The 14,367-nt window shown below is 39.8% G+C and overlaps 1 protein-coding gene across 8 annotated transcripts in view; it reads right to left on the bottom strand.

Moving 5' to 3' along the window:
* RBMS3 (RNA binding motif single stranded interacting protein 3) overlaps window positions 1–14,367 on the bottom strand; it is a 705,955-nt gene that overhangs the window by 257,791 nt on the left and 433,797 nt on the right. For all 8 annotated transcript variants that reach the window (XM_038127643.1, XM_038127644.1, XM_038127646.1 and 5 more), the window contains one exon: window positions 3,639–3,730. In XM_038127643.1, coding sequence (XP_037983571.1) covers window positions 3,639–3,730 — 92 coding nt within the window. The remainder of the gene's footprint in view (window positions 1–3,638; window positions 3,731–14,367) is intronic.

Here is a 14,367-nt window from a genome sequence, read left to right as displayed (position 1 = left end):
CTACTTGTCTGAGCCAACTCCCATATTACTAAGATTCTCCTTATTAATTTTCCATATTCTGTCTATAATATTTTTCTAGGAAATGCAGGAAAGGAGCATCTGGAAAAAAAACTAAACTGATACATAAATCATGCACATAAGCAGTGGTTTTTTTTCTGTCATATTTCTGTAGTCCCTAGCATAAAGAGACAACCAAATCAATAATTCCTGTGAGATTATCTAGAGGCATATCAGTTGTGCCATTTTTAGTAGAAAGACAACCCCAAAAAAACACCTGGACTCTATGAGCCTGACCAAGCAAGCACTACATGTGCACAAATGAATCTTCATGTCCCAAGGCACACAGGAAGCACACAGCAAAATAAGCCAGGCCAGCTAGGAAAACATCCCTCAGCAGCTGCATAGCTGAGGGATCAATAAATGAAATGCTTAATAAGCACTTTTGAAAAAGATGGACAAACTTAGATGAACATAGGACAGCTGAAGTGGCCAGAATTCCTGGTTCATGTACCTCTGAGAGAAGAATGCAAAAGAAGCCGGGTGACACCTGAGTGCAAGAGCCTCACACAACTCTCCTATGGGTGGGAGGTTGTGTGGGTCCTTGTGTTGGTCTTTGTCCCACCAAGTGGGCCATATGAGACCTCATCTCCTCAGCTGCCACCACTACCTCTGCAGGCATACTACTGCTGTTCCTCTCCCTCAGCCGAATCCTGAACCGCCTGCTTCAAACCAGAACAAAAAGAGAAATTCAGACATGTTTAACAGTTGGGATTTTTCCCCTTTGTGGGTTTATGGGGTGTATTAGCCTCGACAGAAGAAGTCTACCAATACTGATGGGACTTGGAGCATCAATCCACCAGAGTTCAACCGTCTTCCAGAGGCAGCACTGTAAAACAAAATCAGCCAAAATGCTGTCCAAATTCTATTAAAAAAGAGGGAGGCAGCTGTATTTTAGCATCGATAAAATGAGTATGTTTTACTCAAGTATCCACAAGATACTTCTGCTAGCCAACATGGACAGGGGCTCAGTTCTGCTTTTTGTTTTTCAAAGAAGATTCCTGGATTTCTGTGAGAAAAATTATATTGTGTTAAAACTGAGAAAGAACCACTCTTTCCGAGCAAGAGCTCTCTCCAGGAAAACATCAGAGACAATACCGACACCAGCATATTTTCTCCCACTACTGAAGAAGGCCAGCTCATAGAAGGAGTTGGCAAATGCCTCTTTCACCTTTATTCAAAAGCATCCACAGCTGGACTGAGATCTTTTGACATTTGCTGAACACAGGTTACAGTCTGTCTCCTCTCTGGCCTCTACACGGGGCAGTTTCACTGCTTTGCAATGCAGAGTAAAAGAGGACAATGATACTATGAAAGCATGGCACACAAGAGGTTTAGAGAATTTCTTCAGACTTAACTTTTTTAAATTTTGATTTTATTTGAGAGCCACCATTCACCACTAATTAAAACAGCTATTGAAATAAAACTGCTCTGGCTAAATTTCCAGAAATGCAGGTTAGATTATTGTTCTGCCCCTTTCCTCAAACCTCTTCTGAGTCCTCACTGTTAATTCCAACACTGGCAGGTAATGCTGTCTTTCAGTCCTGTTATGCAACTTGGCTTCCAACATATGCAAGAACTAACATGTTTCTCCAATGGATTTGCTTTCCCAGGCTCCTGCCTTCTCAGCAATGTGAGGTACTTTGTGTGGAGTCATCTCAATTTCCTTTGAAACTGCATTTTTCTAAATACTTAGATTTTTTCAGAGATAAGAAAAGCCAGTTGTATATTTATCTTGAGCTATCAAACACACTAAAAAGAATCTATCTGAGATTCCAGGCACCATGGCTAAATAATAAAAATACAGTCAGTCTTATGCAAACAAATCTGTACACACCAGCTGCCTCAAAATCTCACAGGGCACAAAGCTGCTCCTGCCACAGGTTCCCCAGAAAACAAACCAACCAAGGGCTGGTACAGCTCTTCCCACCCTGAAAACACCAGGCTTTACTTTTAGCCCCTAAATATTGGACAATCCAAACCACAATGTTTTAAGCCGCCATATTTTCTGGTGTTTCCACGAATATAAGTACTGCAATTATTCATTGTTCTGAATCCTGACAACCCCAAGCATAGATTTATCTTTCAATCCTATCTTTAAATCTGTAATTTTAAATCTGTAACGGTACAGTTTTATATGGATTTAGATTTTTTACAGATTTATATAGATTTACTCCTTTCTAGAAAGGGCTATTTTATATCAATCATTAGGACAAAACATATCTCCTGTCTTTAGTTTCTTTTCCACAGCTTGACTAATGCATCAAATTGCCTATATTTTAACAAGGAGCTGCTGTATATCTGAGAAATAAAATAGCACAACCCTTAGCAGAAGTTCACATTCTTCTGCTTGCCATCTTTTACCCATTTGAAGCAAATATTTTTTATCACTATGTGTCAATAAAAACTAAGAACCAATAAAACAGCCTAGCTTGCATTGTGGGACGCTTTTAAACAGAAATACATCATTGACATCAAGTTTCTTTCAGGCACAGTGAGTGTAATTCAGTAGAAGGCAAAAGAACTTCATTTACCAGCAATTACTTTTCTCCCTACAATAAAAGAATAATTAAAAAAAACCCACACACCAAAAGAAAACTATGTTTTTACTAAGACATCATTGAAAAACAAAGGTTTAAACCACCAACATTCCTTTAAGTGGAAATCTTCAAATCTGATGGTTGTTTATTAGTTGATTTCCCTCTTTTCTGTAATTACCTGTTTGCTTTCACTGTTTTAGATTCTAGGACAGCATCCTTTCTAGAGAGACTAAACCAGGTATTATTTGTGATTCTCAGGCAAGGCATTTTTAACGTAGAAAGCAACAGCTATTTTTGCTGGCTGACACAGTTTAGAGCTCAAAGACACATTATTCCACCTTCAGAAAGCCAACAGCTGGACCACATGATGGTCATTACTATAACCCCTGTCTCACCATCAGCCCCTTTGCCTGGGGATGAAGGACAATTCCAAGACCAGAGTGACTGAGCTCACTGTTCTCACTATGGCTTCTGCAGCCTCTGTGAACAGATGCCAATCATCTCCAGACAGCCTTTAGCAACTATTCTTTTAGCAACCTTCTACACTCTCATTTATGTCCAAAAAAAAAAACCAAAACACCAAAACCTCAACAAGCAGGAGAAGCCAAACCTAGGCAGATCAACCAGATTTTCCTTATGCTCAGTCAATCACTCCTTCAGAGAAGCCCACCAGCCACATCAAAAAACAGTAACTTTCCAAAGCAAAGGAACCAAATGAAGGCAACTTCAAGGTGAGGAAAAGGCAACTCTTTCACTTGGTATTTAGCAAAAGGCATTTCCAATGCTCTTCCACTTCAGTGCTCTGTCTTACAACCCTTTCCAAACAGGGGGACAGAGAGAGAATCAGAGCAGAGCCCATTACATGAGACACAGCTCTCAAGAACAGAGATAAACCATGGGATGAACAAGGTGCTGGAGCCAAAGGATGAAAGAATCTTTGGAATAAGAAATCCAATACCTTAAGAAAAACAGGAGCAAAATAAATCTTGTAAATTTAACCCAACAGCTGAAATAAACCTGCAATGACAGAGTTCTTCTTACCTTTGCCATCTGCGCCTGCACGCCATTTGCTTTGAGAGATGCTACTGCTTTCTGTGCTGCTGCAGGACTGTCAAAATCTACAAAACCATAACCTGGAAAATAAACAGATAAATACAGATTTTCAGTATTATCCATGTGTATGAGCACAGATAAAGATTTTATTTTCATAAAGAAGGAAAATATTTCCATTCTCTCACACTGTCTCATAATCTTGCAGTAGCACTGCCGCCACACCTCTATTTGTCACATCTTTTCTCCTGAACCTAGTGGGGTTTAAGGGAATGCAGTGACCTGAAGCTTCAAAGTGCCAGCAGATATGAAGCAGAGGGGGAGTGTAGGCAGGTCTTTTTTTAAGATTAAAGGTTCCTGGCAGCAGAAGGGCATACACACTCAGTGCTCTGGAGTCCTGCCCCATCTCTTCCATGAGAGGACATAACATTATGGACCTTCCTGGGATACAAAGCTACAGCTTGAAGTGTCTGGTTTCATGAGAAAACATTCCTTCTCCTGTCCCTTAAAGCCATACAAAGATTAAGCTTCATAAGAGGAGGGCCACAAGTCTGTGTGGCAGATAGGGCCATGTGTGCAGGGGCAGGGAGAGCAGCCTTCCAGCAGGTGGGACCAGCTCAGGGAGAAATCCCCATGTGTGCTCTACAGGCAACTGCCAGATAGCTCTAGAAGATGGTGAGATAGCAACGTCTCAGCTTTGGTTAAACTACATCCCTTTCATCTCCCTGCCCTCTCTGCTGCAACAAGGGACAGATCTCTGCCAGGAATTGCTTTGGGGTATCATCTGAACAGCAGCTTAGAGGTTAGATCTTAGGGATTGGCAAGGGATGATCATCTGCTTTTAGGTGGCTTTCTTACTCCCAGTATTTGTATTAGTTTAGTATATTAGTCAGACAGTCACTTCCTATCTTCTCTTCCTCCCTCTCCATTTTTTTCTTCCTTTAGCCAGCAACAGTGGTATGTTCAAGCAAGCCCAGTGCTGTTATGCTCTTAATGGACAGCGAAAACTCTGAAAGTATTTTTATTTTCCTAAAGACATAAAGCAGGGGTAAGAAGACAAGGATTCATTATGCTCGTAAAGATTTCAACTGAATTAGGAAGATCTAAAAATCTCACCAAGCACCTATTTAGGCAGCTGCATATATTTCACAATCCATCCAGGGAAAACCCCTACATCTTATTAAGCAATTACAGTGCAGGTAGGCATGTGCTGCTCAGACAAGCTGTGGCCAAGGGCCACATCTTTGGCATCTCCCTGGAAAGCCATATGGATGAAACTGAACCGCTTGAAAGCTTTAATAATATTAGCACAAGCATATTTATAGCTTCTTTGCAGACATCTCCATTTACTACGTCAATACACATCCTACAGGAGGCAACCACAGATATGATTTTGTGCTGTATCCATTTGTATTTCTTTTCCCAGCCTTTCTTTCTACTCCTGGGAGATTTCATTGCCATCCTCTCTGCTCCAAATCTAGGTATAAGATTGTGTGCTTGCTATCACTTTGCCCCTAAAATTACAAACATCTCTATTATTATTTTGGTATGCATACATTGCTCAATGTCCAATCATGAAAGAATTTTGTGTACATGGATGTTTTTGTTTCTTGGCTTAAATCTCATCCACAAAGTTTTAAGAAAATTAAAAGAAATACGAAAAAAGAAACAGACAAATTGTTAAAGAAACTGTTAACTTAAGGAGTGTGAAAAGCACTATTCTATAGCAAAGTCAAGACCTGAACCTTTCTTTTCTTTGCTCAATTTTCTATTTTGGTTTGTTTGGTGAGGGGTTTCTTGTCACGGGGAGGACTGGGGAGTTTTTTTTTTTTGATACGGCGTCACTACAGATTGAGGGAGGCTGCGATACAGACACTGACAGATTGAGGGACACTGTGATAACAAATCTAATAAACCCTAGAGTTTGATCAACTTGGGGATGTGAGGAGTGTTTGACCTTCTCTGATTCCCTCATTTGATTTTCCTTTTTTACTGCAAGCCATTTTTAAATCAGCTTGTCCTACATCGCATTTTCCTTTGCAGTGCTACCCAAGCTCTCTTCTCACTGCAGAGCAGCAGTAAAGCTGATGCTGCTTTGAACTAAAAAACATGCTGCAAGAGAGCAAGAGTCCTCCCTGGAAGCCTTTGCCCTCTGGAAGAGAAACTTCTGGGAGGAAGGAGATACAATTAGATGCAACTTCCAGTTTCCTATATGAGAGTTCCTGACAAGAAGCCAGAGCTGTCAAATGGGAAATCTGAAATATCTTGGGAAATGATGGGATGGCTTGGATCAAACACTGAGAAAATGACTTTTTAGGACAGTGAGGTGGTCTTCTCAGGAAACAAAATTGCTTTTTTTTTTATTTCTCACCATTTCCATGCCCAACAATTAGGAGGTAAAAGTGCAAAAGTAATTTTAATATTGTCATTAAAAACAGATAATAGAGTTAGATTTTTATATTTAACATCAGTGTACAATGCAGGTTTCATGCATGAAGGAATAGAAAGGAATTTATTTTAAATCTGACTTTCTAGACAGCACAGTAATTATTCAGAGCTAAGTTAGTTTTGCTTGTAAATAAAAACCAGAATGTGTAAGAATATTCCAGTGTTGTATCATAGATATCAGGTATATCTAGCATAATAAATCATTGAGGAGTAACATTAGTCCATAATATCTAAAACCATTAATATCTTGTAAGGATTTTTTCAGTGGACACAAAGGGCTCTATGACCATATCAGAGATCCAGTGGAGTCTCGAGACAAAAAAACCCACATCTTTAGCTGCCCATTATGCATTCTAGTATTACTACTCCCAGACTCACTGCAAAGCTGTTCTTTTTCCTTCCCTCAAGCTCATTTCCATTCCAAGTATCTTTTTCTAGCCCTCCCCCCTCCTGACACATCTCTCCACCACACACAGAACATCAGGACAAAATCACTCCATGGCTGAAAAGCCGTCCAAAGAACATCAATCTGCCGCAAGGGAAGCCAAGTTCCCAGGCTGTTTCAGCATTCAAGTATCCTTACAAGAACCCTGCAATGCTATATAACAGAAAACCAGGCATGATGCCTTTTTGTACAGTTTCCGTTCTTCCACGTAGATGTTTATAGTCTATGTTAGAGACCTACACTAAAATATTTCATTGGTTTATAATCTCACTTAATTCTTTGTTTCTTGGGCACTAACTAAATAGAGTTGGTTTTTCTGTTTGGGTTTTGGGTTTTTGTGTGTTGGGTTTTTCTTGGGTTTTTGTTTGTTTGGGATTTTTTTTTGTGTGTGTGTTTTTGTTTTTTTTTTAATATACTTGTCTGGGTGGATGAAAAGTTTAGCCCCCACAAAAGCTAAAAGTGGGTCTTGGAACATCCTCTCCAGTGTTCTCCAGAGTGTAAAAGAAGCCCCAAACTCCCTGTGCTCCTTCCTTCCCTCTTGTCCAGGCTGTGACTGAAGTGGGTTGTGCTCCCCGCCAGCAGAATTAGGCTGCTGTAGCTGCTCCTGGCAGGTGTACTGTGGCTGAGTTTGGCTGCTCCAGCATCTATCCCTGCTCTGTTCCCTGGCTCCTCCTGGGAAAAGGTAGGAAAATGGTTGGAATCATCCCCTGGGATGAAATTCAGATCAGGGTCTGCCAATCAGACGCTGCACTAAGAAAAAACATTTATTTTTCCTCTTTTAAAAACAAGTGCAAGCCCCACCAGACTGTCCCTGTGTTAGACTCAAATTTCACAGTTTTTTTTTCCCTTCTCTTTCCTCTCCATTTTTATTGTGTGTTCACTGCCTTGTAAACATTCTGCTCAACGAATTATACATTCTTTCCCCCCAGTTTTTATGCAGAACATCATGAAAAACGAACTCAGATGCTAAACCAGGACCTTCAGACTGTGCTCACAAGAATCCATCACCACCACAGGAAACTATAACCAAAAGTATTTCCCTTTTTCCTGAAGCATCCTGACATTTTCCTTTAAGAACTCCAAACAAAAATAACGAAAGCTGTGTTGTCTCCTCCTAATTTGAGAGATGGGAATTGAACTTATCACTAACCTGAACCCATCATCTCAAGTGTACTTACACTGAGGGTGACTTTGGTACTCCAGTGCTACAAGTCCTCCAGGATCCTGAGGTTTTTTTGAAGAATGACATATTACAAGTTCCCCCATGCAAGCACACACACAAAGAAACACAGGACAAGACTATCTAGAATAATTGTTAAAACCTTTCCTTTAAGAAATACAGTGCCTGTAATTGTGCCTGTAATTTTGCACTGGCCTGTTGCCATTAGGGCTCAATAATTAAATTTTAAAAATAAAACCAGTATAGTGCTGTTTTTTTTTAACCTGTGGGGAAAGAAAACAGCTAAGCATCAGCAAACTCAAGTTTATAGCTAGCTGCAATAAGTGCTACCCAAATACACGGGCAGACACTAAACATCTCCATCTCCTATAACCTAAATGGCTGGGGGCCTCCTGGTCTCAGTTTCTCAGTTCCATAATTAAGCTTGGCAGCAGGTTCAAATGAATTAAAACTGAATGTCACTATTTCCTCAACAAATCCCTCATCCTTGTTTTTTCTTACTTGTCAGGAGAAGACCAGCAGAACAGCAATTAGTGGTAAGCAGTGCAGTGAAAAAGAACCAAGCATACACTAATTAGGTCACTCGCCAAACACGTTCATTTCATTGGCAGATTTAATCAATGTTTTCCTGAAATGTCTTAAATCTCCTATGCTAATTTAAAGTTTTGTTATTGTTGTTACTTTAAACACAGATGGGATGCCTGGAGATTTTCAATTGCTTTCCACAAATCCATTTCAAAATAACAACCCCTCATATAGTATATCATCAGAATTTCGGCACAGGTTTTAGGAAATGGCCTCTAATTTTATGCCAACATTTCTGTGCCTGCAAATACCTACAGGTGCAATTTTGTGGATTTAAGTAATTGCAGGTGTGTAGGGCTCTTAGACATCAAACTCGGAATTGCCCTGATGGATCGGGTACTTAGGGGTAATGCCAAATAATTTAAGGGGCTGCCTGCCACTTGAGGTTCCCGTAATTCTTGTGAAGTGCTGGACAGTGGCACAGAGCAAAGGTGAGCTTCCCCTGGCACACATGGGCTTTCCACTTCACCTCCAGGGAGCTCTGCTGGTGTAGTGACAGGAATGAGAGCCTTGCTGCCTTTTTGGAGCTTTGAGGCAGCTCCTCAGTAACTGCTGAAAGCAGCATTAGTTACTCAGAGTGTATGGGAACAGCAGTTTCAGGGTATCCTAGCAGCTTGGTCCCCCAATTAGTGATACAGCTAGCATACCAAGGTGTTTTTTTGCATGGAAGACGCTCCATCGGCAGTCATCATTGCTGTCGCCATGGGAAAGGGAGTTGCCACGGCTGCTGAACTTATCTGCACTGCACCAGCCTGCCCTGCCCTCCTTCCTGTCCTACTGCACAACCTCGGGTCCCTGCAGAAGCTCCCATCCTTCCTGCTGGCGCTGCCCCCAGAACCAGCCCGCCCACGGCCCCACAACCACCAATGGGTTTGAAAGGGCAACACGCAGCCAAGCCACAGCTCGGCAGCCACCGGATCACCCAGGGTCAAAATAAAATGAAAAAAAGGCCAAAGAGCATAAGCGTGGTTCCCTAGAAGTGAGGAGTGGAGTGCCCTGGTACGCTGCTGAGCTGGAGCTCTGCAAAGACAGGAACTTCTGGCAGGGGAGTGAGAAAGGAGAAGCCACGACAAACGAGGGAAGATAAGTTGGGGATGGTGAGCTCTGAGCCTGACCCTGACACAAGGCCAAACACTACATCGGACCTCTGACCAGGTGCTGCTTTGAATCACTTGAATTCAAGTCAACCAGTACGCTCCGTTTTCTGCCTCCCACACATCCACACAAGCAGAGACAAGAGACGAAGACCTGCTCCATCCAGCCAGGAGACTGGCATGGAGTCTGGGCACTAATTCAGCCAGTGTTCCTGGCTCACTAACCTTGAAAGCACCTAAATACATTGATGGGGAGCTCATGCATACCAAGGAGCTCTTCTGGTTTCACTGATGCCAACAAACTCACTTCATCACAAGAGTTAATGGTTGGTTTCTCTAAGTTAATATCTTTGCTTCCTTCCTGACAGATGGAAAAGGCTGACTGTCCCAGGCAGCCCCTACTCCTGCCAGGCCCTCTGTACTAGGCGCTGATGTGGGCGTTTAAGGGAAGTTGTGGCAAAGCAGGAACTCGAGCTCTGACATTTTCCCACATTGGAGAGCTTGACTTGGTCACAACGACTGCTTTCGGCAGCATAAGACATGCAAATTTTGCACAATATTACATAATAGTGGAGAAACTTTTAAAATGTGAACACAGACTTGCTTATGTGTAATTACAATTCCATTATACCTAAACTTTTTTCCCTAGGTCTGATGCGCCAGACCATTTGGAACTGTGCTTGCCACCAGCATACAATGTTTTTTTAACGCAAAAAAAGTTCCCAGTCCTTGTTTTGACCATCTAGAATTCAATATATCCGATCTAAAATCCAGAACAGAGAAGACTGAGCATATCATACAGGTTGGGTCTTCAAGGAGTGTCGAGGTTGTTTGGACAAAAAGGAGGCTAAAGTAATTTCAAGAGACTGCTTGCTTTTTTCATCAATGTTTCAGCTAATGTTACTTAGAGACTGGAAATGAAAAACCACCTCCAAAAGGAAATGTGATGAGGGAGAGGAATACCAGCCTAGGGAAGAGGCAGCAGTCAAAATTACTTGATGAATTAAAGAAACCATTAAATAGAATATATTTATCACAAATACCTTAATTTAACTTTATGATACCACCTCCACATATATATCTATACATATGTATGTATACATTTGAAGACACAAACACTAGTATAAGTACACAGCTAAGCAAATAATATAATCAAAGATAATATAATTATCAGAGACATTGCTCCTTCACACTTAGGAGAAACCACTAGGATTTCACAAAAGCCTAAGTTAATTTGAGTTTTCAAGTTCACTTTTGCCCAGCACTTATTTAGAGTGTCTCTTAAAAGGCAGTATTTGTTCTGACAATCAGTCTGCAAAAGAAGTGATTATCTAGTAATTTACTATGCAATTTTCAGACATTGTTTTATGCTCAGATAAAGAATCAAATAAAAGTTTTATAAGCCTTGGAAAATTAGAGTTAGCAAGCAGAGAGGTTGAATCACCCTTGAAAACAAAATTACCAAAAACAGCTTTTTCTTTCATTGTTCAAATTGTGCTAAAATATTCCTACAGCTCCAAACGCTCAGAGTAATAGTAAAATAGTCTACATCATTACTATTTTTAAATTTCTACTTTATAAAAATATTCTCAGTGGCTAGAAAGTGGTGAATCATCACCTTTTAATTAAAACAGCTAATACATAGTTAGAAAAATAATTGGAAGTGAAGACTCTTAAATGCAAGAAAGAAAAGATAGTCCCTTCATTTCAGATCACTCCCCAGAGATGCACCTACATTGTTAAGTATGCATATATAGCTGATTTTTTTTGTTTGCTTTAGCTTGATATGGAAATACAGCACAAAACTGTCACTTTGATTATGTTTCTGCAGTGATTTCTTTTGCTTCTTGCATTATTTGAATCCCCTTTAAAATAAGAGAACTGCAAAAAAATCAGCACTAACTAACAGAATTTTTAGAGATCTCTTTGCAAACACATTCTTAATTTGAACATTCAATTACTTTGAATTAAGCAGAGAGTGCACATGAATACAGGTTATTATTAATTGCACTGAGTAACTAATGATAATATTTTAATGCAAAACTGAAGTATGAAACTCATGATGATCTTTAAATGTGTTTTAAACTGCTTCTAAGTTATTTTTGTCAATCTCTGATAAGTAAAGGAAACAGTACAAAGACACCTACAAAATTTTGCTATGTGGGAAAGAAGTACTTATACAACAAGTAACTATATGTGTATGCATATTCATGTCTGTCTTTCTGGAACTTCATGCTTCCAAAATCTTAGTCTCTGAAGGAACAGAAGCAGATCTCAAAACTGACAAAAGCTCTTTGTGAAAGATGGTTACAATAACAACTGTGAGGGGGAGAGGCGTAAGAAGTTATGAATTTAGCAAATACACCTATCAAGAAAACAGTATTGCACTTGAGTACCCTCTCTCAATTTACACTGCATTCCCGGCAATTCAGGACCCCAAAGACTGCAAACTGAAGAAAATCCTAGAAAGAGCACAAACATAGCCATAAAAATCCAGATTTTGCAAATGGTAGAACACAATTTGTTTATCCCTAACAATATGACAAATGTTTGGGGCCTTAAAAGTGAACCTACACGTGCATGAATACTTATGGGTAACCCTAATTGCAGCACATCACCAGCACATACAGAGAGACCTAAGACTTTGTGAGGACCTGTCAAAGAACAAAAATCTTGGTGAAAATAAACAGAGGGAAGTTGAGAAATATTTCCTGGTATTTGCTAACAGCGTGAACTTGGATTAATCACACAAAACCAATGATGGAAAATTCATTGCTCAAGTTACTAAAAATGGACTGACTAAAGAAAAAACATTATCAATCTCGCAGTGTCAGAAGAACAAGAGATAAACACAGTTTTCAATCTTTAACTTTCAAAGTAAATCTCTCTGCAAGTCCCATTGATTCACTGTCAAAATTCATAATGAAGAGTAACTCTATTTTAAATACAGGGATATCTTACATCTACAATTGCCATATAAACCTATTTATGATTCAACGTTACAGTGATTTACCACCATAACATTTTTATCAATACATTAGTTGTATAATGCAATCATTAAGATTATTTTCACTAGATTTCTGTAGCATGAGACAGTCATTGTGGTTCTGCAACTGAGCTAAATTTCTCACTTGAAGTAGTGATTGAAGAAAGCAGAATGTTCTCCCAAAGAAATACAGCAAGAGGAGTGCTTAGTTACATATTTATATAAAAAGGAGGGAAGGATACAATAGCTGTTTCTTTCCTTGACTGAAGAAACACTCAGTGCCTCACAATATTTTGCAATACCCAGAACAAAATAGCCAGAATTTGCAGTTTCAGATTGACATCACCTGCTTTGAGATCCAGAGTTACAGAATCAATTAATAGCTTCCCTGAAAAACTTGAAAGAAACCCTTACACCCAAGACTGGAAAAGGGTTTGCTTTTTAAACCGCTATTTTTTTATATTCACTTTCTTCTGATTACAGCGACGTCCAGATGCTGAAGTTTCAAAATACCACAAGAAAGACTATTTTCTCGGTATTTCCAGACAGCAGGAAACACTGACACTCTCATGAGAAAGTCTGCTCTTCTGAGGTTTCATGCTCAGTTATGCAGACTCCAGAGCTTTACTTAGCTTGGATAATGTTTGGGTAAGATATGAAATCAAATCTCTTGAGATTTGTCCATCACTTATTTTAGACCTGAGCGACTTGAGTAAAAAACCTGGTGTAGAGAAACAGTTTAGGAAAATATCATTCAGCCATTACTTCTGAAAGCTCCCAGTGCCTGTGTAAAACAACTGATTTTCTCTTCTAAATATTGGACCTCAGTTTACCCAAAGCTAAGCAAGTTATCCACCAGCTGTTCACCAAAAAGGCACAGGCACATAACCTAAGAAACTATGAGACTAATTCCAGCTCCTGAGGACTAGTTAGAAATAAACATTAATACTGTCCTGCATCTCTCAGGGTTGGAATCTGGCATGGCATTCCAGCAGGAACTTATGGAGAGAGAGAACAGAATCTATGGGTGCTTTACTTCCAGTGCACCACACCCATGGAAGACAGCAGTGAAATACTGGGAGGGGGGAAATGAAATCTCTCAGCAGCCAACTCTACCAGCACTCATTTTGAACAGTGATACTATTCTAGGAGGCAAAGGAGGATGTTTTGTATCACCCAGGGATCTTCGTCAGAAATGAAATATTCCATTCTCTTCCCAACACTGGATTGCTCAGCAACCTTAACATTAAGTAACTGCAAATCCTTGCAAGTAGGAAGAAACAATCTGACAAGAGAAGATGCACTTGGTGATCACACTGTGATTACTGTACTTTATTAAAAATAATTTTCCTTTCAGTATGTTTTGACAAGAAAATAGAAAGCATCTTGTGCAGGCTTCAGGAAATATTAAAATAACCCAAGGTGATGAACGTGCTATTATCCAGTCTGTTCCAGAGGGAGGATGCTCAAGTACTGAAATGGTTTTCATTTCAAATACACATTCATTTTCAAGACACCGCACTTGAAAAATTGGATTGTATATTTGTCACACAGTAAGCAGTGATAAAGAGCACAGCAATTTATGTTCTTTATGCAAACCACTTGTAATTCAGAAAACAACTATAGTTTCTAAAAGGCAGCAAAATGATAACACTTTCCCAAGAAAGTGAAATTTTTTTTTCATGCCAGTTGCCCAATTCGAGCATGCCAGCCTTTGCTGTGATAAACATTTTGGATAACATGAAAAGAGCTCCTATTCCAACCCATCAACACTCATGCTTTCTTGGAGCTTTAGGCAGAGATGAGCAATTCCTTCTGAATATTTCATATTTCTAAGAAAAGGATCCTGATACCACCACCACGCTAAAATACTGATGACCTTTGAGCAAGAGGTCAATGTGCTTTCAGGAAATGACTGGTGATAAAAACCAGCATTCCACCTGTGCTATGGAGGAGAAGCACAACAGAGTTGGATAGCACAG

This window comes from Motacilla alba, chromosome 2 (genome assembly GCF_015832195.1).
Source record: "Motacilla alba alba isolate MOTALB_02 chromosome 2, Motacilla_alba_V1.0_pri, whole genome shotgun sequence".
NCBI lineage: Eukaryota > Metazoa > Chordata > Aves > Passeriformes > Motacillidae > Motacilla > Motacilla alba.
The sequence above is the reverse complement of the archived record's forward strand: the minus strand, read 5'-3'. Positions and strand labels throughout refer to the sequence as shown.